General features: G+C 41.5%; 1 protein-coding gene across 1 annotated transcript; it reads right to left on the bottom strand.

Annotated features, from left to right (window-relative positions):
* Window positions 1-5,947: 5,947 nt before the first annotated feature.
* On the bottom strand, window positions 5,948-18,349 carry LOC129774110 (uncharacterized). Its single transcript, XM_055777810.1, has 2 exons — window positions 15,654-18,349; window positions 5,948-6,059 (listed from the first exon to the last, which is right to left on the bottom strand). The coding sequence occupies exons 1-2, from the start codon at window positions 18,347-18,349 to the stop codon at window positions 5,948-5,950; spliced, it is 2,808 nt and encodes a 935-aa protein (XP_055633785.1).
* Between the last annotated feature and the right edge of the window lie 4,089 nt (window positions 18,350-22,438).

Genomic DNA, 22,438 nt, shown 5'->3' with positions numbered 1-22,438 from the left:
ACCACCTCTCTACCTATTTGTGTCTGCGCAAAGCGGGGAGAGGTCTTTTATGGGCAAAAATGGGGGACTACAAGTTGCACCGTGATTTGAGGCATGACTCAATAAATTATAATAAAACTTTTCCTCACTTTGTAAATATCCACAACCCGAGTACTGGTCGGGTGAAGCGAAGGTGGATATGATAGTCAGGGTTGCCATGTAGTGGTTCAGCAAGCAGTTGCAGATTGGTGTTCCGATTCCGTAAATTAAAGTTTCAATTTTAAATGGAATATGAAACCTCGATCATCTTGTATTATTCATTCGCCATTTCTATGAATTTTTCGAGAATTTCGGAGCATTCACTACACAAAAATGAAACTCGACTTTAAAAAAAAGTTAGAACAAATTATATGTGTAGCATAGACCAAACACTAACGTGTTTTTTGATACTATAAGACTTGTGATATTAGTTATGCCCCCGAAACAGCAGTTTTGTTCGATCACAACACATTGAATCGAAAGAGTTCTTATCATCGCATATCGTACCAAGCCTGCCATCAAGTCCATTCAATTTTGTATAAATTTATAGGGCAATAACTTCGATTTAATCCAAATACGAGGGTCGTTCAAAAAATAAGTTTCAGTGCCTCAGAAATCGCGGAAAAATAAAGTTAGGGCAAAAAAACAAGGTGATTTTCGTAATCTACGTTTTATTTTCTATTTTTCTACAGGCATTTTTCATAGCGTGGCACGAGCTTTTCTATTCCGAGCGCGAAGTGCGTAGCGTCCAACTTTTTGAAGTACGATGTAACTGCGTCACGAATTTATTCAGTGTTATCGAATCGTTGACCGCCGAACACCTGTTTCATCACTGGGAATAAGTAATAGTCCTTAGGGGCGAGGTCTGGGGAGTGAGGAGGATGCTCGAACACAGTCCATTTGAATTTTTTCAATTGCTCTTGAGTTACGCGAGCAGAATGGGGCCGCGCATTATCGTGGATGAGGAACACTCCTTTCGTCAATAAACCTGGACTTTTGTTCTTAATCGCGGTTCTTAATCGGTCCAAAACTTCACAATAGTACGGTGATGAAACAGGCGTTCGGCGGTCAACAATTCGATAACACTGAAGAAATTCATGACGCAGTTACATCGTACTTCAAAAAGTTGGACCCTACGCACTTCGCGCTCGGAATAGTAAAACTCGTGCCTCGCTATGAAAAATGCCTGTAGAAAAATACAAAATAAAACGTACATTACGAAAATCGCCATGTTTTTCGTCCTTACTTTATTTTTCCGCGATTTCTGAGGCACTGAAACTTATTTTTTGAACGACCCTCGTAAATAACACCCGCCTTAACAGCATGAATATTTGGCCGATTTAACAATGTAGAAACATTACCAATGAACAAAACCTCGGCTTTTTGCTGCTGAAGCAGTCGTTCGCAAACAATAAACGACATTCAGCTTCACTTGGTTTCAGATCAAAAAGAACTCAAGTTCCTAACTTTTGAATTACTCCCAACGCATGTAATCGCTAGGAAATGACTCGGCAGGTAACCACTGATGCTGAAGCAAGTCCTGCGTTTGACACAGATCCTCATCGAGCATACTTCCAATTCTGAGTTTTCGTAAGCCAACATCGAAATCATCGCGTTTGAAACGGCACGTTGTTTCAGAAAGATCAGCATCCCAGTTTTTTTAATTTTTCTTCAATTGAAAGAAAAAAAATGTCACTTCCCAAAAATAATGATTGTGTTGCCCAAATTATACACCTTCACACAACTAAAAGTATTCCAGGCCATAACAAAATCACAAAATCACCTTTTGACAGATCAAGACACATTGACTGGAAAAAATACGCGGAAGCGTTTGCTCTAGCCATCAATTCCAGAGAAAAAAAAATATGGAAAGTGGCTCGAAACATGAGAAATCGCTCTTCATCTAATGAAAGCGAAGAATATTCACATCGATGGATTTTTGATTTTGCGCGGAGGGTTTTTCTCGATTCCGCTCCCGTGCAAAAAATTGATCGAGACATACCACAAGGTAGGTAGCCAAGGTAGGTGCGATCTTGATTCCTAGTTTTCGATGGTAGAATTCTCTCTTGCTCTCCTTTCTTGTAACAATACGGCTCCAGGAACGGATAGAATAAAGCTATTAAGCTACTTGTTGAAGAACCTCCCTGATGTGGCGAAACATCGCTTGTTGAATTCATTCAATCGGTTTCTGGAACATAATATTGTTCCGGATGATTGGAGACAAGTACAAGTTATAGCTATTCAAAACCCCGGGAAACCCGCGTCCAACTTCAATTCATACCGCCCAATAGCAATGCTGTCTTGTATACGGAAATTGTTGGAGAAAAAGATCTTGTTTCGCCTTGATCGATGGGTTGAAACGAATGGCCTCCTCTCAGATACACAATATGGGTTCCGCAGGGGCAAGGGGACGAATGATTGTCTTGCGTTGCTTTCTTCAGAAATTCAAATGGCTTACGCCGAAACAAAAACGAATGGCTTCAGTATTCTTGGGGCCTCTGATTCTGTTTCAATAGAGGTTTTGTCAGACAAATTACACTCTCGGGGTCTACCTTCTTCTTCTTTCTTCTTCTTCAATGGCACTAACGTTCCTAGAGGAACTTCGCCGTCTCAACGTAGTATTACTTGCGTCATTTTTATTAGTACTTAGTTGAGATTTCTATGCCAAATAACACGCCTTGAATGCATTCTGAGTGGCAAGCTCTAGAATACGCGTGATCACAGTGCAAGTCGGAGGAAATTTCTTTGACGAAAAATTCCCCCGACCAGAACGGGAATCGAACCCGAACACCCGGCATTTTAGTTATGACGCTAACCACTCGGCCACGGGAGCACTCTCGGGGTCTACCGTCTCTATTGAATAACATGTTATATAACTTGCTTTGTGAAAAACATTTGAATTTTTCTCACGGAGATACGGCAGTGAGTCGGGTCTCTTACATGGGCCTCCCTCAGGGCTCCTGTTTAAGCCCCCTTTTGTACAACTTCTATGTAAGCGACATTGACAATTGCCTTACACAAAATTGCAGCTTAAGACAACTTGCAGATGATGGAGTGGTGTCTGTCGTAGGATCAAAAGAATCCGACCTGCAAGAACCCTTACAAGATACTTTGAACAATTTTTCAACCTGGGCCAGGGATGGGCTAGGGATCGAATTCTCTACGGAGAAAACAGTGATGGTGGTTTTTTCTAGGAAGCATAGACCAGCAAAACCAAAGCTTCAACTTTTGGGTAAACCGATCACTCATGCTATGTCATTCAAGTATCTTGGGGTCTGGTTCGACTCCAAATGTACTTGGGGGGCCCATATTAGATATCTGAGTAAAAAATGCCAACAAGAATAAACTTTCTCCGTACAATTACCGGCACCTGGTGGGGAGCCCATCCGGAAGATCTTATAATGTTGTATCGAACAACTATTCTCTCAGTGATGGAGTATGGCAGTTTCTGTTTTCAATCAGCTGCCAAAACACACCTCATTAAACTCGAGCGAATTCAGTATCTTTGTCTCCGTATTGCGTTGGGATGTATGCCCTCAACGCATACCATGAGTCTCGAGGTTTCGGCAGGCGTACTCCCACTAAAAGATCGCTTCAAATTATTATCTCTTCGGTTCCTCATCCGGTTAAAGGTTATGAAGCCATTGGTGATCGGAAATTTTGAGCAGTTGATCGAGCTAAATTTTCATTCTGGATTCTGGATTCATTCATTCTGAGTTCATATCATGAATTCATCTCCATGCAGGTTGATTCTTCTTCGTATATTCCCAACCGTGTTTGTTTTCCTGACTACATCAATTCCTCTGTACATTTTGATCTGTTCATGAAGGAGAAAATCCATGAAATTGCAGATTATCTTAGATCGGGGATCGTTCCTACGATCTTCAATACAAAGTATGGGCGTATCAATTGTGATAATATGTACTTCACTGATGGGTCCTCTATGAATGAGTCCACAGGATTTGGAGTATTCAACGAATTTTTAACACCTCCCACAGTCTTCAGTTTCCTTGCTCAGTGTATATTGCTGAGTTGGCAGCAATTCATTGGGCGCTGGACAGCGTCGCCTCACGACCTGTTGAACACCATTACATTGTAACGGATAGTCTTAGCTCTGTCGATGCGTTCAGTGAGGCCGGAAAAGCACTCGCCTTACTTCCTTGAGAGAATACGATAAATTTTGAGTGCTTTAACAAGACGCTGTTATGTCATTACCTTTGTCTGGGTCCCTTCACATTGCTCTATTCCGGGTAATGAGAGGGCTGACTCATTAGCAAAGGTGGGTGCGATTGGAGGCGACATTTATCAGCGTCAAATCGCCTTCAATGAATTTTATTCTTTAGTTCGTAAAAATACCATCGCTAACTGGCAACGTAAGTGGAACGAAGATGAATTGGGCCGGTGGCTTCACTCGATTATCCCTAAGGTTAGCTTCAAACCATGGTTCAAAAGTCTGGACTTGAGTCAGGACTTTATTCGCCCCTTCTCCCGACTCATGTCCAATCACTGCTCGTTAGACGCGCTACTCTTTCGTTTTAATCTTGTCGATAGCAATATCTGTACTTGTGGCCAAGTTTATCACGACATCGAACACGTTGTTTGGTCGTGCGAGGAGTATCTTGTTGCGAAATCGAATTCAGAAAACTCTCTTCGGGCTAGAGGAAGGCAGCCCAATGTACCGGTGAGAGATGTGTTGGCTAGGTTAGACCTTTATTGCATGTTCCAAATATATGTCTTCCTAAAAGTTATCGATCTTCGTGTCTGATTGTCCTTATATCCTTATATTCTACTTTTCGTTTTCCTTTGCGAGAAATCAAATCCCTTCTTACTAACAATAGAATAAAGTGATATGTAAATACATATTAGATATAAGATAGGCTGAAAAATTGAGTGTGATGAATGTGAGTGTGAACATAGTCAACATATTCTTATATACCTTCCTTTCCCTGAAGAAGATATGTCACCCTTCTAAACTCGAGTACAACGTGATTAATCGATTTTCTACATCACTAACATTAGAATTAAGGAAAAATGTTTATATATACTTGTATTGTTACAGTTAGGAGTTTGGCTCCTTTAAACTTATGTAACTGAGCCTGTAAAAATAAACGTTTAAAAAACCTTTTGACAGATAAGTTTTGTTCAACGTGTACTGATGGTACTGATCAACTATATTTGACACAGAACAGATAGCATCACTTTTCAAAGCCATGTAATACGCTATCTGGCATCCCGTTCGATGGCGTTCGATAGCCGTTCTTTACGTGCCTATTCAGGTCTCCTGAGTCATAAGCGGAGCCACAGCAGCAGCGGGAGCCACCGCTGCTGCCGCCGCCACAGTAATAACAAACTGAACATGGAATTATGGAAATTGACTTTTTATTGCTTCATTCAAGTGGAGACCTCGCTAAATAAATAAATTATATATTAATACGGTTTTCTTGAGGTTCCTTCCCGAAACACCCGTTAAGCCGGGGACGCACACACACACATATACATGGTCGCGGATTTGTATGTACACTTGCTTTCCTTTTTTCGAACCCTTATTCGGAATGTCACGTTAAGGAGTTAATTTGTCCGGTGATACCGTTTTGGGATCTTCTGAGCCTGAAGCTCAGAGTTTCCTTTTTTGTATTTTCATTCCGATTTTCAAGGTGAGTAATTCATCAATGATTTACTTCGAATATTATATTTTGATCTGTCTAGTCATGAGTAGAGTAGAATATGTTTTTTTTCTATTGAACTGAGTTAACTGTGTTATCACTTAGCTGATTTCCTGGTGGCCTCCGATAGCTGTCAGATAGATTTAATAAGCTTGTGATTACCACTAATGGAATAAATATCGTCGAGTGGTGTACAAGTGTACAATGGATGCAGGAGCTCGACTGAGCTACATTTGATCCCATCCATCAGTTGATCAACATACGTATCAAAGGTCGTCCTCGTACGGCACACAGGTCACCCTCGCGGTGGGGGATAGCATGCCGATGAGATTACTGCTGCTCGAGACAACTTTATTACTGCGGATCTTGTAGCTGGACCTGGTGGAGGCACGATTTTCACTAGTTCTTAGTGCCATTTGTTTCCCCATGAATCATTTTTTTCCTTCGAAAGCTTGCTACCGTTGTTTATCCGTTGAGCAAGGAAAAAAAATGTACACGGACAAGAGAAGAGAGCAATCTATGTTTTCGCACCTCACCTCCCCTCGCTGGGCCACTGGGCTGGTGACCACGATTTTCGTTACAAGTCTCGTGGAGTCACAACCGCTCCGCCTCAACGGAGGGTACGAATTTATTTGCATAGAATTTAATTTTGAAATTAAGCCGATTGCACTGGGGACACAAATGTTGGCTACCAACTCGCCGGGTGGGAATATTAGGCAAGTTAGGGCTGAAAACAGTTGTCAAAGAGCTGTGGGGCACAAGGCTTTGAGCGATGATTAACGACTTCGGTGCTGTGGTGTGTTGTGCTGCTTCCAGTGGCGACGAAACCTCGCTGGATTTTCCGAAAAGCTTATTAAATCTATAAATGTCGATTTCGGCTTGTTCTGTTTTGGTGTGGCGCAGTTTGAAGTCATTATTTGCCATATTTGTGCAGGTTTTCGAGTGGTACAAAACTAGTGGATGGGTGTCGTTAAATGACAAACTCGATCTCCCCGCGTCGCCGTAGTTCGTAACACGTATGGTTTATTTGGCAAGGCTGGATCCGATCGTTTGGGGAACCGCGCGGCATGGCAAAGGGCCATTCGCGATGATTTTCGTACCGCTGGCTGTGGCGGTGCGTGAGCAGTCGGATCGTGTACTTATGCTCACGGTATGAGACGGCGGCGTGGCCTGACATGTTGACTTGGCCAGTCGTGAGTGCTGTGAGACATGACGTGTCCAAAGGACCAAATTTGGTTATATTGCACGACGAGTGTTGTACTAACGATGGTGATGACTATTGTTGTAAGGCAAATCGTTGCCAAAGGTGGATTCAGTGATTCAATGTTCTATCCAAACGAAGAGCAAAGTTTGACATTTTGACTTTGCTCTTCTTTCGGTTTGTTGTTTTTCTACTAGCGAATCAACATTACAACCACTCGTGAGCGACCTGTTTTCGATTGACCAATTCAACCGAAAAAGTTAACCAAGCACTGCAGTATACACGGAGCCTGAAGCAGTTGAACTAATTGATTTATTAGGGAACAATATTCGCCTAATTATGCATCACGTGCTGGGCTGTGTGCGACATTTCGGCTGTGGTCCGTGATCCGAAGCACACATGCCGATATCAGAATCACGCCCTAGCCCCCTCAACATTGATCGCCTTGGCTTTTCAAGAAACCCACACCCAATCAGTACTGCCGGCTAGGGGGGTGCAATAAATATTATGGTTTCCAATAACTTTCATTCGTCACTTTTCTAAATGTCACAATAATTGGCTGAATTAGGATCATTTTGCCGGAGGCAGTCCTGCTCACCGAAACGGGTTCAGTTGGCATGATTTATTACCAAGTTTATGTTATGATAATTGAGCCAAATATTGACTTCAAAAGAAAGTAATGAAAGTCTTCGGCACCGGAATTTATTGTTTTATGTTTATAGTCTGGAGACATGCAACTAGTTTTTGTCGTATATCGAATTTTTGTCACAATTGGTTTACATATGTAAGCTCCTTAATATATTCAAACTGATCATCGATACAAAGTTGCTCGGTTATTACTGATGGTTTGAATTGGAGACCACCTTAGGAAAAACAACAGTGAAGTTAGGGCACCTTCTTCCTGAACTCACATAGGCCTGGACAAATTTGGAGACACTTCTAAATCACCGTATGCATATACAGAAAACAGATCAAAATTAGGCTTCATGTTTCGAATAGTTATTTATTTTATTTATATGTGTACAATAAAGAAACAAACACGTTGAAGAAACTATCTTCTTCTTGAATGGCGTTAACGTTCCCTTGTGGAACTTTTGCCGTCTCAACGTATGCATTAACTAGCGCAATTTATTAATACATGGTTGAGATTTCTTAAGCCAAATAACACGCGTGACCACAGTGCAAGTCGAAGGAAATTTCTTTGACGAAAAATCCTCCGACCAGAAAAGGAATCGAACCCGAACACCCGGCATGATAATGTGAGACGCTAACCACTCGGCCACGGGTGCCCTGAAGAAACTATAGACGTATGATTTTCCCTATAGCAACACAGATTACACGAAGTATTTTACATCTCTCAGAAGTAGAAGTAGAAGAGGAAGCCGAAGAAAAATGGTGTTTAAAATTTAGATAAAACTTTAAATTGAAATAAAACACTGACAAATAGCGTAGATTGTCATTTGTTTCAGCCAAGTGAAACAAAATACTTAGAAAATTCTATCATACTGATTTATTTATAAAAGAAACACTATATCACTCATAAAATTATACAATCACAATTCATTAAACAATTACAGAAAAAAATCTTGCGTAAATCCTGCAAAAGAAGTGAATTATTGTGATTGAGCTAGATGTTCAATGTTACCTACCTCATTATTATCCCTAGACAATAACCTAAAAGCAATTCGTTTGATTAGCAAAAGATGATAGAAAATTCAAATTACCTTTGAGCAAAGACGCACAATAACAAACAATCACATCGAACTGACAATAACATTTAGAGTGCTTCGACAGGAACCATATTACCATAATATGCTATTACAAAAGCTTAATAGATATAGCGAAATTTTGGGAAGAAATTCGACCAGGAGAACAATTACTGTAAACCATACTATTAAAATATGGTCACCACATAAAGCTCAACTCAAATAAATCTTCATCTCTTCATATACACTCGACAAAAAAATTAGGGAAACAGAGTGCGCATTCGAAAATTTTTAGTGATTTTCTAAATGCTGTAACCGCGTGAAAAATCAACGCATAAAAATCATATGTACATCATTTTAAAGCATTGATAAAAATATCGGGAAGAAATGAAAATGCGTTGACGGCATTGTGCTTAAAAAATGATAAAGAATTTTCAGGTGGACATTTTCAAATAAATTGTAAATCAACTCTTCCATATCGAAAAAGTATTCTATGAAACATACTCAACATGATTACTGCAAACAGACAGAAAATCTTGAAAAAAATGTGTCAGATAACGATTTTATGTTACAGTGATGATGTTTTAGCGGAAAAAATAGAAAATTCATAGCACAATAGTTGAGTAAGGGCTAGATTCGCGGTCTTCATATATTTAAATAACTTCAAGTAAGAATTTCCATTCACATTTTAACAGTTAGAAACTGCCTTCGGAAGACACGAATGTCGCCACCAGATGTCGACACTGTACATTCGTTTGATTCTTAATTAATGTAAATTTCTTATTTTCTTTATAGAACTGGCCAAATGGGCGAACAGCAGTCATAACTCTAGTCCTCGGAAACGGTATCTCTGTCAGTGAAATCTTCCTTGATTGCAGACTATTTTACCATGCCACACAAATTGAAACTGTGGGCCTTGAAAATATAATCATGGAATGCACACTGCACACCAAATCTTGAACGAAAATTATACCTGATAACGATGTTATGTTATAATGATAAGTTTTAGTACTTGTATTGGGTAATTTATTATCGGGACGAGAAATTTCAAACAATATCAAGTAATAGTATTCAAATTTCTGCATTCTGCCTTCGTGTCTGCTGTTTTGGTAAAGTTAATTGATTCACACGTTTGTGATTGTGGGCCTTATTCCCGTACAATTTTCACAGTGAAAACGAAATGAATGGCACGCCATCGAACTACCTTTTACGAGTTAGTGAAGCGTCAAAGATAATAATGGGTTTTCAGAAAGGATGAACACCTTTCAAATAGGAATTATGATAGAAAAAGGAACTTCTTCGTTTCAAATAAGTGTTCAAACTTTGGTTTCTTCGTGTGATGAAATAATCTCTTACAAAAATTGTATCTGAAGATAATTTTATATTATTATGATAAGTTTTAGTGGAAAACAATTTTCGTATTCAGATATCGATACCGTATCGTTGTCATCGCGGATACACTTTATTTTGTTTTCACTGTGAAGTGTAAATGGGAATAAGGCCCTGTGAACACTGTACCTTCGTCGTCGTGAATTGAGCAATTTAACTGGCGCCCTGGTGCCATTTTACATTGATTTGTTGTTTTGGCAGCATTAAAATATTTTACGAAAGTATATTTTCCCGTTATGCGTGAAACATTTTTTTTTATTAAATTCGTTTATTTTTACAGGCTCAGTTACATAAGTTTAAAGGAGCCGAATTCTTAATTATATTTTAATTACTATACATAAACATTTTCCAAATCTAAGGTAAGTAAGGTAGAAAACCGATTACTCGCGGTCTACTCGAGTTTAGAAGGGTGACATATTTGTTCAGGAAAAGGATGGCATATAAGGAAATTGTTACAATAATAATAATCTCACACACTCAATTCTTAAATCTATTCGTATATCTATTGTGTATTTACATTTCAACTCATCTACTGTTTGTAGCAAGGGGACCAATTGCACGCAATGGATATAAGGATATAAGAATAATCACACACGAACATCGATAGCTTTAGGGAAAATATAGATTTGGGACATGTAATCAAGGTCTAACCGAGCCAACACATCTCTCACCGGCACATTGGGCTGTCTTCCTCTAGCCCTAATGGAGTTTTCTAAATTCGATCTGGCGACAAGATACAACTCGCACGACCAAACAATGTGCTCGATGTCGTGGTAACCTTGGCCACAAACACAAAGATTGTTGTCGGCATTATTAATACGAAATAGTAGCGCGTCTAACGAACAGTGGTTGGACATGAGTCGGGAAAAGGTGCGAATAAAGTCTCGACTCAAGTCCAGACTTTTGAACCATGGTTTGAAGCTAACCTTAGGGATAATTGAGTGGAGCCTATGCGTGAAACATTAATTATCTATATAAAGTGAATTGATGTGAAAACTACAGAGGGCCCGGTAAGATTATAATTTGACCAGAGGCGTCGAGTGAAGCTTTTGCACCCGGGGCAGAAGAGTTGATTTGCACCCTCTCCTTCCGCCAGAAAAGTAGAAATATTTGCCCCCAGGAAAGAGTCTGTGTCGCAACCGGGCGGAAGAGTCGATTTGCACCCCCACCCCCGTCAGAAATCATATTTATCCAATTTTTTCATATAAATTCGGTTCATTCTGCACCCCAAAAATCGTGCACCCGGGGGCGATCTGCCCCCTCTGCACCTCACAGTCGACGCCACTGAATTTGACTTCTATGATATCGAGCATTAGGTATCGTTCTGAATCATATTTCGGACGCTTAAGGCATATGATGCAGAAAACAGATCCCAACTTTATGCACAGGTATTATTTGGTTGATATTTTGAATAAATTAGTTCAATATGCTTTTAAGCTTTCTACTGTTGTACCTATTTGATTGAAAACATAAAAAAATCAACGAATAAAATGCTTTTCAAATCAAGCGAATAAGAATCAAACTTCGGACACTATTTCGGACAGATTGAATTCAAATTTCGGACACTATTTTGTGATTTTTTGAACGAACATTACATTACACTTCATTATATTTTATAGTCAACTGCGAAACACTTATCAAGTAATCAGAGTAACCTGATAACGATGATTAGAACTGATGAAACACGAGAGAAATTTGAATAATGATGAAGGGGTAAATTCTACGTGCTCACGCTAAGCAAACGTCAAACACAAACGATTAAGAATACAGGGTAACTTCGATATAACGTACATTTCACTTTTAAAATTGTACGTTGTATCGAATTGTACGTTATATCGAAGCATAATAAAGGACTCACAAACGTAGCCTAAAATACATTATTATGTTGCTATTTTAGTAAAGTTAATGAATAACTTCAATCAGAAGACGAAGCCAGTCTTTCTCATGATGTTTCCCTTCGTACTGTTGATTAAAGCTTGATTCATTTAGAATCCGGAATCACAAAACCAGCTGTATTTCGGGATTGATTAAAGGTACAAACCATGTTTTAGCATCACAACACAGATAGTTCATTGTTCTTTCAGAAAAAAAATATTCAAAAAAAAATTCCTTTGCACTTTGGAAATGTGTACGTTATATATCGAGTGACGTTATATCGAGGGTACGTTATAACGAGGGTACGTTATATCGAAGTTTACCTGTAGTGATGTTGGATTTTTTCCTACTTTTATGCATAATTACCTAATTCAAATGTAATTCTCAAATGAAGAGATAGTGAAATCAAGGGATTACTCTAAGGAAGCAATTGTGATATTAATTTTATAGTTATATCATCAGTGCATTAAGCATTCCAAGATATTAGAACAAAGTGTCCGAAATATGATGTTGTTCGAAATAAGATTCAGAATGAATGAAAAGCACAAGCAGCTACTGAATGATTGAGGCAGTAGAACAATCATGATCAGCAAGGTTAATCTTCGAGCAAGAATAAGTGTGCCACGAATGTCCAATTATAACGTGTCGCTTTCCAAATTGAATGCAGCGAACCGCTTGTGTGTTATGTGGGTCCAAGAATGTGGTAAACCAATATAGCAAAACGTTAAAGTTTCATTAGGAGAAACCTAGACTGTGTTGTGCAAGTGCAAAGTCTAAATACCACAGACGCACAAAACAGAACCCTTGCGCGCTTTGTTTCACGGCCTCGTATCAGATTCAACACATTTCATTTCATTTGGTGCGAATAGTGTAGAGGAAAGTGGATTCAATCCGACATTGAAGGTAATTCCTTCTCAGTAAGTCTGTACTTGGATTGACTCACCGATGTCGAGATTGCAAACAACTCTTCAGATTAAAAGGCTGTTTGTTCTCTCTTTCAATTTGTCGTGACTTTAACACTAATAAATTATTGAAACACAAAAGTATCGAGAAAATTACTTCAAACCCTACATAAATGGATTGTCAAAATGTTTGTTATTGCTAATTTGACGCATCTGTTCTTTATAAAGACGTGGAGTTTGAATGCGATCTGTCATTTAATCTATTTACACACATCAAGTGTGTTAAGTGCAATTTCTTTATTATGAAAAAAAAAATTTATGCACATTGGTAGATATTTTCAATAAATTAGTTCAATATGCTTTCAAGCTTTCTACTTTGATTGAAAACATAATAAAATCATCGAATAAAATGCTTTTCAAATGAAGCAAATAATAATCAAACTTCGGACACTATTTCGGGCAGATTGAATTCAAATTTCGGACACTTTATTTTGTAATTCTATGGACGAAAAGTACATTACACTTGATTATATTTTATAGTCATCTGCGAAACACTTACCAAGCAATCACAGTAAACTGTTAACGATGATGAGAACTGATGAAACACGGGAGAGATTTAAATATTTATGAACGGGTAAATTCTACGTGCTCACACAAAACAAACGTCAAACACAAACGATAATGAGTGGTGCTGTTGAATTTTTTTCCTACTATGTGATAATTCAAATGTTATGTTATCAAATATTAAACCAAGGGATCACTCTAAAGAAGCAATTGTGATATTAAATTTATAGTTATATCATCAGTGCATGAAGCATTTCAAGATATTAGAACAAAGTGTCCGAAATATGATTCGGAACAGTATTAGAGCAAAACAAATCAGCAGAAAAAAAGTACAAACATCACAACAACAATGAAAATAATATGGTTCGAGGTTGCACACTGCTTGGAAACCGCACATCCGAACATCTACCGTAGTTTCCAAGCTTATGCGGATGGTTGACCACGAAATAAAGTAACATTGACGGATCGTTTGCTTTACGCCACCGTTTTGTTGCAGTTTGTGCTATACCGCTTCTCGCACTTCAGATAATTCACAAACTGCGGATGCAGCGGTTAGCTAGATCTAGATCTGGGATCCCGCCTAATTGAACCAACATGTGTCCGTTTAAATTAAACAATACTCCATACTTCGCCGTCAATTCAGGAGCTGAGGTAACGATCGACGCTTGCCTCCGGATTGAAATGTGAGCAGTGCAGTAATTAGAACATTCTGCTTTGTATTGTGTTTCCGTAAATTTACGATCAGTTGCAGCTGCAAAAGAGATCATCTTCTTCGATAAAAGATACAATCAACAGCTCATTTCGAACTCAATCAACGCGATAGGATGAAACCAATGTCTGTCACTCAAATGTTCATCGCAAAGAGTAACAATTTCTCTTCGCGCTTTGGACCGAGTCGCGACCATAAATCACCATTGCGCACAACGTGAGCAATCATCGAATACACGAATTTTAATTTGTAAACCCTACGACTCTGTGCTACCGTAAATTGGAATTGTCAAAGCAAGGATTAACAATTGCTTCGGTGGCATCGAGCAGTGTCACCACAAGCAAAACAATGTTTACATAATGACAACATGGTCGAAGAAATGTGCAATTATGGCCGGGTACCATCACTGAACTGTGAGGTTTAAATTGTTTTTGAGATTTACCATTACCAAAAGTCGTATTGAGGTCTAATGCACAAATGTTTCGCTTTTATGCGATCACATATTAGTTTCGGTCAACAGCCTCTGGACCGGGGCCCGGAAGGACAGACATGAAGTGTGAAGGCAATGGCATTGTGGGGAATGTTGAAACCAGATGCTGCGTTGCCTGGTCTCATCGTGTGTGGAACGCTTAACCAAGCCCGAAACAATAAATTTCAATTATCAATACAAGATAATTCAATTTTTGCTTTTTTTTGTCCAGTGAGAGGGAGGTGGAGTGCATTCGTTTCATTTTCGGTTTATTTTCCGGCGCTATGTGTTGTGGATCGATTATCGGTAATATGTGATGCCCCGCACCTTTCGGGTCCGTAAATCGGCTTTTGGTGTCTGTTCCGGCGGTCACGGAACGTGTTTTCGAAACACTGGATTCTTTTCAGCGACTGTATTTCAAGCAATGCTTAAAGCTAAAATTAACAAACAAAATTCCATTTTCATTCATTATATAGGTTAAGGAATGACTCACATTTTTCCAGTGACGAAATTCTATCGAACCGCAATGTGGAAATCCAATTCTCCTCAAATATTCTAAATATAATATATAATTTTAGTATAAGTTTTAGTTTAACTTCATTATGAAACTTACGGTAGGCTAAATAGGTTTAAGCACTAGTGTAAATAGTTTTAAGTAATAGATTTAAGATATTCACTTTGTTTTAGGTAGATCTAAGAATTAGCGGTAAGTTTTCTATAATTTTTGTCACTTCTTTTGTTCCTGTTTCATCTGTCACTTTTCGTTACCTCATCGACCCGAAACGGGTGCTGCGGAGCAGGGTTCCCATCCGCAACATCCTCCCCCCCCCCCCCCCCCCCCGTAACACTGGCCACCGGAGTCAGTTTTACCACCAGTCTCAACCTCCAACACTGCTAACTTTGATACTGGCCTACGCAGAATCCCCCTCGCAGTCTGAACTACAGCTTGCCGGACTCTTCCGTCCTTTCCAGCTACGACCTCCAGGACACGTCCACGCACCCATCCATTCCTTGTTGTCTCCTCCACTATAAGAACCAGATTTCCTATGGCTAAAGGTTTCGTTTCGCCAAACCATATCGTTCGTTTGGTCAACGTAGAGAGGTATTCCCGGATCCAACGCTTCCAAAAAATATCCAGTTGGTGTTGAATCTGATACCAGGAGCTTTTGACCACCAGCGAAGAATCAGTAAATTCTGTTGACGGCTGGTGTACTCCGTTGGAACTTCTCATGAGGAAGTGGTTTGGCGTGAGAGCCTCTCCTTCGTCTGCATCCAAGGGCAAATATGTGAGCGGTCGGCTGTTAACAATAGCCTCGGCCGCGACAACCAGCGTAACCAAACCCTCATCATCCAGCTTCCGGTCGTTGCAGTACGCAGTCTCCATAGCTGTCTTAATCGATCTCACCATCCTTTCCCAGGATCCGCCCATGTGGGGTGCCGATGGAGGTATGAAGACCCACTTTGTATTCGTGTTCGTGAACGTATCTGCCAATTCCCCATTTATTTTGTCAATCATTTTCCTGAGCAGTCGATCGGCGCCCGTAAAGTTCGTGCCGTTGTCTGTGTAAATCTCTGCCGGTGAGCCGCGACGATTAACGAAGCGTGTGATGCATTTCACAGTGGATGGCGTAGAAAGGCTGTAGGCAACCTCAACATGAACTGCACGAGTAGTCAAGCAAGTGAACAAGCAAACCCAACGTTTAACTGCGCTTCTTCCAACTTTCACAAACAGCGGTCCGAACAAATCAATTCCGGTGTGAGTAAATGGTCGTGTGAACGATGCTAATCGAGCCACTGGGAGTGGTGCCATTCGTGGAACAGTCGGTTTCGCCTTCATCAATTTGCACCACTGACACGCAGCAGCAATCTGCTTCACAACTGTCCGCAGTCGAGAGATGTGATAGAATTGCCGGATTTCATTCACCACGGTTTCAAAATTAGCGTGACCGAAAGCACGATGGAAGTAATCTACGATCAGATCGGTAACAAAATGTTTCCTTGGGAGGATTACCGGATACCTAGTGTCGAATCGAATGTGCGAAGCAGCGCCAATTCTTCCGTCAATCCGTAGCACCCCGTATTCATCCACTGTTGGAGAGTTCTGATACAGATTACTTGACTTCGCTAGTCCCGCTTGTCCCCTCGACAATGTGACCATCTCTTCCGGATATGCTTGCCACTGCACCATCTTCATCAGTGTGTTCTTCGCTTTCTTCAATTCGTCTTGTGTTAGATACAACATTTCTGCCTCTTCTCCTCTACATCGGCGTCTACAGTTGTCAATGAAGCGGTGTACGTACGCTATTGCTCCCAGGAGACGACGCCATTTGGAGAAGCGTGTAAACTCCACGATAGCTTCAGGGAGAAGCGATTGTTGTATTATGTAGCATGGTCGGAGCTCCTCTTCTGGAGGAATAGAAGTTGTTGTCTGCTTGGGCCAGTTCTCCTCGGGTTGTTGAAGGAATTCCGGGCCTTTAAACCAGACGTCACCAGTTCCAGGACACGGATTCTTGCCCCATTTCGTAGCCGCATCCGCGGGATTTAATTTACTGGGGACCCAGCGCCACTGTGCAACCTCAGTTATTGATAGCAGTTCTCCAACGCGACACGCCACATATTGCTTATAACGACGATGATCGGCCCGTAACCAGGCCAGTACCGTTGCGGAATCACTCCAGAGAACGCATCGCTTCACTTCAACGGTGTGACTCTCCAAGACGGTTGTCATTAAACGGCTCCCCAAGACCGCTGCTTGCAGCTCCAAACGCGGAATCGAGAGCGGTTTCAGTGGCGCAACCTTTGTTTTTGCAGCAACCAACGAGCACTCAGCTTCACTCTCAAATTTGGCCGTTCTGAAGTAGGCTACGGCGGAAAACGCGGCTTCACTCGCGTCGACGAAGATGTGAAGTTGAAGAGCTTTGTAGGTGTCTGCAGTCGCTCTGGTGAAGTAGCACCGTGAGATCCGTAGGTCTTCAATCTTCGGAAACAACTCTGTCCACCTGGTCCATCGGTCGAAGATGTCTTCCGGTACTTTCTCGTCCCACAACAAGCCGGCTCGCCATACGTCTTGGAGCAAAATCTTGCCGTGAATCAGGAACACACTCAGAAGTCCTAGTGGATCGAAGACTCCCATCAGGCATTTCAGAAGTTGCCGTTTTGTTGGGCGTTCTCCTTTGTCAATCACAAGCTGGATCTCGTCCTTCATTTTCATGGAGAATCGTAATTCGTCATTCACTGTCAGCCACAACATTCCCAGCACTCGATCAGTCCCTTCCGCTGAGTTTAAACAGAAACTTTTACTATCATTCGGACCTTCCTCCTTCATCTCCTTCAACAACTCAGCACTGTTCGACAGCCAGTTTCGAAGCTGAAAGCCTCCATGTAGGTGGATAAAGCTGGTCTCCTGGGACACGCGCACCGCTTCTTCTTCGTTTTCGAAGCTGTCGAGAAAGTCGTCAACGTAGTGATTCTTCACTATACTTTCGACAGCTCGAGGGAAACGGTCAGCGAACTCTTCGGCATTCTTGTTTTTCACAAACTGTGCCGATGCTGGCGAACTGGTAGAACCGAAGGTGGCGACGTCCATCAAGAAGATGCTCAGAGGCTCTGTTGAGTTGTTCCTCCACAAGAAACGTTGCGAATGGCGATCCTGTTCCCGTATAAATATCTGGTGGAACATCTCTCGAATATCTGCAGAAACTCCAACTCTGTACTGTCGGAAACGAGACAACACTGCTGGCAACGACGTGAGCTGATCGGGACCCTTAAGCAGCATCGTATTCAGAGATATTCCATCTACTTTTGCCGCAGCGTCCCAGATTAAACGGACCTTTCCCGGCTTTCGTGGATTCATCACTGCACCCAGCGGCAAATACCAGACCCGCTTTGGATCTCCTCGTTTCAGTTCAGCTTCGGTCGCACGATGGGCATAGCCTTTCTATTGGTAGTCAGATATCTGCTTCTTCAAGCTGACCGCCAACTCGGGATCTCGAGCCATCCTTCGTTCCAGACACTCGAAACGTTTCACCGCCATGCTGAAGCTGTCTGGAAACTCAACATGGTCATATCTCCACAACAATCCCGTTTCGAAGCTGCTTCCGACACGACGGGTTGTTTCTTCCATGATACGTTTAGCACGCTTGTCCTCTTCGGATTCCAGCTGTATCAGTGGCTTCACTCCAGCATCCTCCATCGTGAAGTAATCTCTCACCACATTGTGTAGATCCTGATCAGTAGCACATTCACATGCATGATAGTTCAACGAATGTGTAACTTCTTTGTGGCTGCCGCCAAAAATACACCAACCCAATCTGGTTCTAATTGCAACAGGCTCATTTTTTCTGCCTTCTCTTATCTTCAGCGGTACCGTGAGGTTAAGGTTATTTACCCCTATAAGCAGACGAGGAACTGCCTTTTCGTAGCTGACGATCGGCAGACCCTGAAGATGACGGAATCGCTGAGATAATTCGTCGTATCGAAGGCTCTGTTCCGGTAGGGTAAGCTCCTTTACTGTACGGACGTCGTTGAGGTTGAACTGTTTTCGTGTATTCGTACCTTTAATTGTCATCTGCACTTGCTTCGACTCCGGCTCGATTCTAGTCACATTCCCCGTCCACTTCAAGCACAATGGTTTCGTCCATCCATCCATGCCTAGCTGTTCCACCAGTTCTTGTTCGATCAACGATAGAGATGACCCATCGTCCAGGAACGCAAATGTCTCGATGGTGGCTCGAGGTCCACAAATTGTGACCGGGATTATGCGGAACAAAAGTATCTGATCACATTGTCGATGAGTGTGGTTCTCGGCAGTCGATGAACGCTGGAAAGGTTGACTGTTTGAACGATTCGAATGTAATAGTGGGTGATGGCGGTACTGACATCCTTCGATCACGCACTGTGTAGCGTTTCTGCAAGACCTTCGACCATGCGCATTCAAACAATTTCTGCAAAGTCCGTTATTTTGTGCAAATTTCCACCGATTGTCTATGGAGTAGGACCTAAACGTAGAACACTCAGCGACTCGATGTCCCGACTTCTTGCAGCAAGCGCACAAAATTTCATTTACGTGTAGTGGCTCACGAACCTGTTCTGTTTCCCCGATGTGGGCGTTCACTACTGCTCTCTGCTTCTGCTTATGCTGACTACCGCTATTTCCACCAGCGTACATCGTAACTCTGCTAATTGCAACGACGACTCCAAGCATAAAGTTCCTGAAGGTCTTCAGGTTAACCACCGGATGCTGCTGCATGTAATTTGCCCACTGCATCTTGGTGTATGCAGGTAGTTTCTCCACCAGTTCCATCAGCAGGGTAGGATTCGAAAGATGCTCCTGCTGTCCAGCCGCCTCCAAATGATCACACAGACTGCGCACGGCCACGCCGAAATCGATGATGGTCTCCAGCTTCTCCGCTTTCGGTGCTGGAACACTGCGTACATTTTGTAGTAAGGCACTGATTAGTAACTCCGGCCGCCCATACAACAATCGAAGTGTATCAATCACTTGTGGAACCGATTCGGGAAGCAGCAACCTGCTTTTGACAGACTCATACGCGGATCCTCTCAAGCAGCGTTGAAGACGCGCGAGATTCTCGGCACAATTATATCCACAAGCCAGCGTAGTGTTCATAAAGCTGCTTATGAATATCGGCCAATCCGCGGGATCGCCAGAAAACGTTGGCAAATCGCGGGACATTACTTGTCGCGCGGCTAACTGCGAGGAGGAGGGAGTAAATTGATCAACATTTGGAAAATCCGGTGAAAGAGGAATGTTTCCAGTGAGTAAAGTTGAATTTCTATTCGGCGGAAATATCGTATTCGTCCCGAGCGACGGAAGAGCTCTTACCTCGGGAGGATACATGTTCATACCGAAAGAAGAAGTCGTAGCGGTTGGTTCCATGTTTCCAAACTGCTTTATGATATGTTGGAGGGAGCTATTATCATTTGGTGGTAAATATCGGCTGTCTCTTACGTTATAGAGTGGCTTACCTTGTTGTGCTACGGGGGGAATTTGGTGATCGAGATAACCTCTTACGTCCGTTACCTCTCGCAGTTTCGGAACGGTTTTAGGAATCCCACTGATTTCCTGATGCTGGTTCAAATTGAAGTTTGCAGTCGTGAAGAACGCGCTGACCTGCCGCTGCTGTTCCTGCTGGATTAATTTCGATCCCTGATTCGCCATACAAATCGCGCTAGTTTTTTGCTGCTGATCCTGATTTCCGGATCCAAGTTTCGGATCCGGAAATATCTTTGGAATGGCCCCGGTGTTTTTTTGTTGAACTCTTTTGTCGGACGTCAATCCTAAGAACATCTCCACCTCCGTCTGCTGTTGTTGATTCCGTACCACGTTGCGGTCCCGTAAAGTGGAATCGAGCGGCTGGTTTGCTCGCACAGGATCCCTTTCTGTAATGGTTTCATTGTCACGTGATTTGTCCTGCGGAATCAGTGAGACCGCTACAGGGTCCGCCGCTATCGGGAGTGCACACGCTCCTTCAGACTGCTCGGCGCATTCCTTCTGCCACTGCTGAACCTTGTTGAGACTCATCCTACTAATTCTGCTTCTGTTGCTAACCGCATCATCCAACTCGTTCAGCTCCTCTTGCATCAACTTGTGTTTTTCGTCAAGATGACGTTTCTGGAGAGCTTGTTTTTCTTCCAACTGCTGGAGCTTCAGTTGAGCTCGAGACGCTCTTACGCTGGAAGTAGTGGTTCGGGAGGAAATGCTGTGGGGCATGTAATTTCGGCAACTCCAATGACGTTCCGAAACAGATTTTGTCACTCCGGCACACGACATGTGCCACCAATTTCCACACTCATCGCATTGGACCATGTCATTTACCGTGTCTGGACGATCGCAGTTGACACAATTGTTCGCCATACTCTGCTCTGGCGTGTGTTCGTCCGTATTGCCCGGATTTTCCATATGGAAAAATCTTTAAGAATGTTCCGGCGGTCACGGAACGTGTTTTCGAAACACTGGATTCTTTTCAGCGACTGTATTTCAAGCAATGCTTAAAGCTAAAATTAACAAACAAAATTCCATTTTCATTCATTATATAGGTTAAGGAATGACTCACATTTTTCCAGTGACGAAATTCTATCGAACCGCAAATATTCTAAATATAATATATAATTTTAGTATAAGTTTTAGTTTAACTTCATTATGTAACTTACGGTAGGCTAAATAGGTTTAAGCACTAGTGTAAATAGTTTTAAGTAATAGATTTAAGATATTCACTTTGTTTTAGGTAGATCTAAGAATTAGCGGTAAGTTTTCTATAATTTTTGTCACTTCTTTTGTTCCTGTTTCTGACTTTTTATCCGTTCATCATCTGTCACTTTTCGTTACCTCATCGACCCGAAACGGGTGCTGCGGAGCAGGGTTCCCATCCGCAACAGTGTCTTCGAAATAAAAGCGGTGCTCTGAACTTTGAAAGCATGGAGGTTCCAATACGGATTTTTTTTTTCATGGATGAAATAGTTATTTTTCTTATGGGCAATTCCAAATGAAATCTTCCTAAAAAATCAGATTTTAGAAACATGTATTTTTGATTCGAATGAAAGTTTGTATTCCGTTTGGGTTGGAGGAAATTCCACAGCAATTGCAAATATTTTGACTCAAGTGAAGCTTTTCAATATTTTTTTTCCATAAACGTTTATTAATCAGACCCAATTACTTATTATCTAACGTTTACAGAGTTAAATTTCACCTTAGAATATAACTTTATTTCTTTATGATTTTTATGACTTTATTTCTAACAATTCAGTAATAACTAAATCTAACACTAGATTAATTAGACAGGATTAGGCTTTAGGACTAGGATGAAGCGAGTGGGGTAGTTTGGATTGATGAGAAAAGAAGGAATCAAACAGAGATATAATTTCTTATGAGAAATTGGTAAAGGGAAAGCATACGGTTGAGGTCGCGACTAGCTAAGATGTCTCT

Source organism: Toxorhynchites rutilus, chromosome 3 (genome assembly GCF_029784135.1).
Source record: "Toxorhynchites rutilus septentrionalis strain SRP chromosome 3, ASM2978413v1, whole genome shotgun sequence".
NCBI lineage: Eukaryota > Metazoa > Arthropoda > Insecta > Diptera > Culicidae > Toxorhynchites > Toxorhynchites rutilus.
The sequence above is the reverse complement of the archived record's forward strand: the minus strand, read 5'-3'. Positions and strand labels throughout refer to the sequence as shown.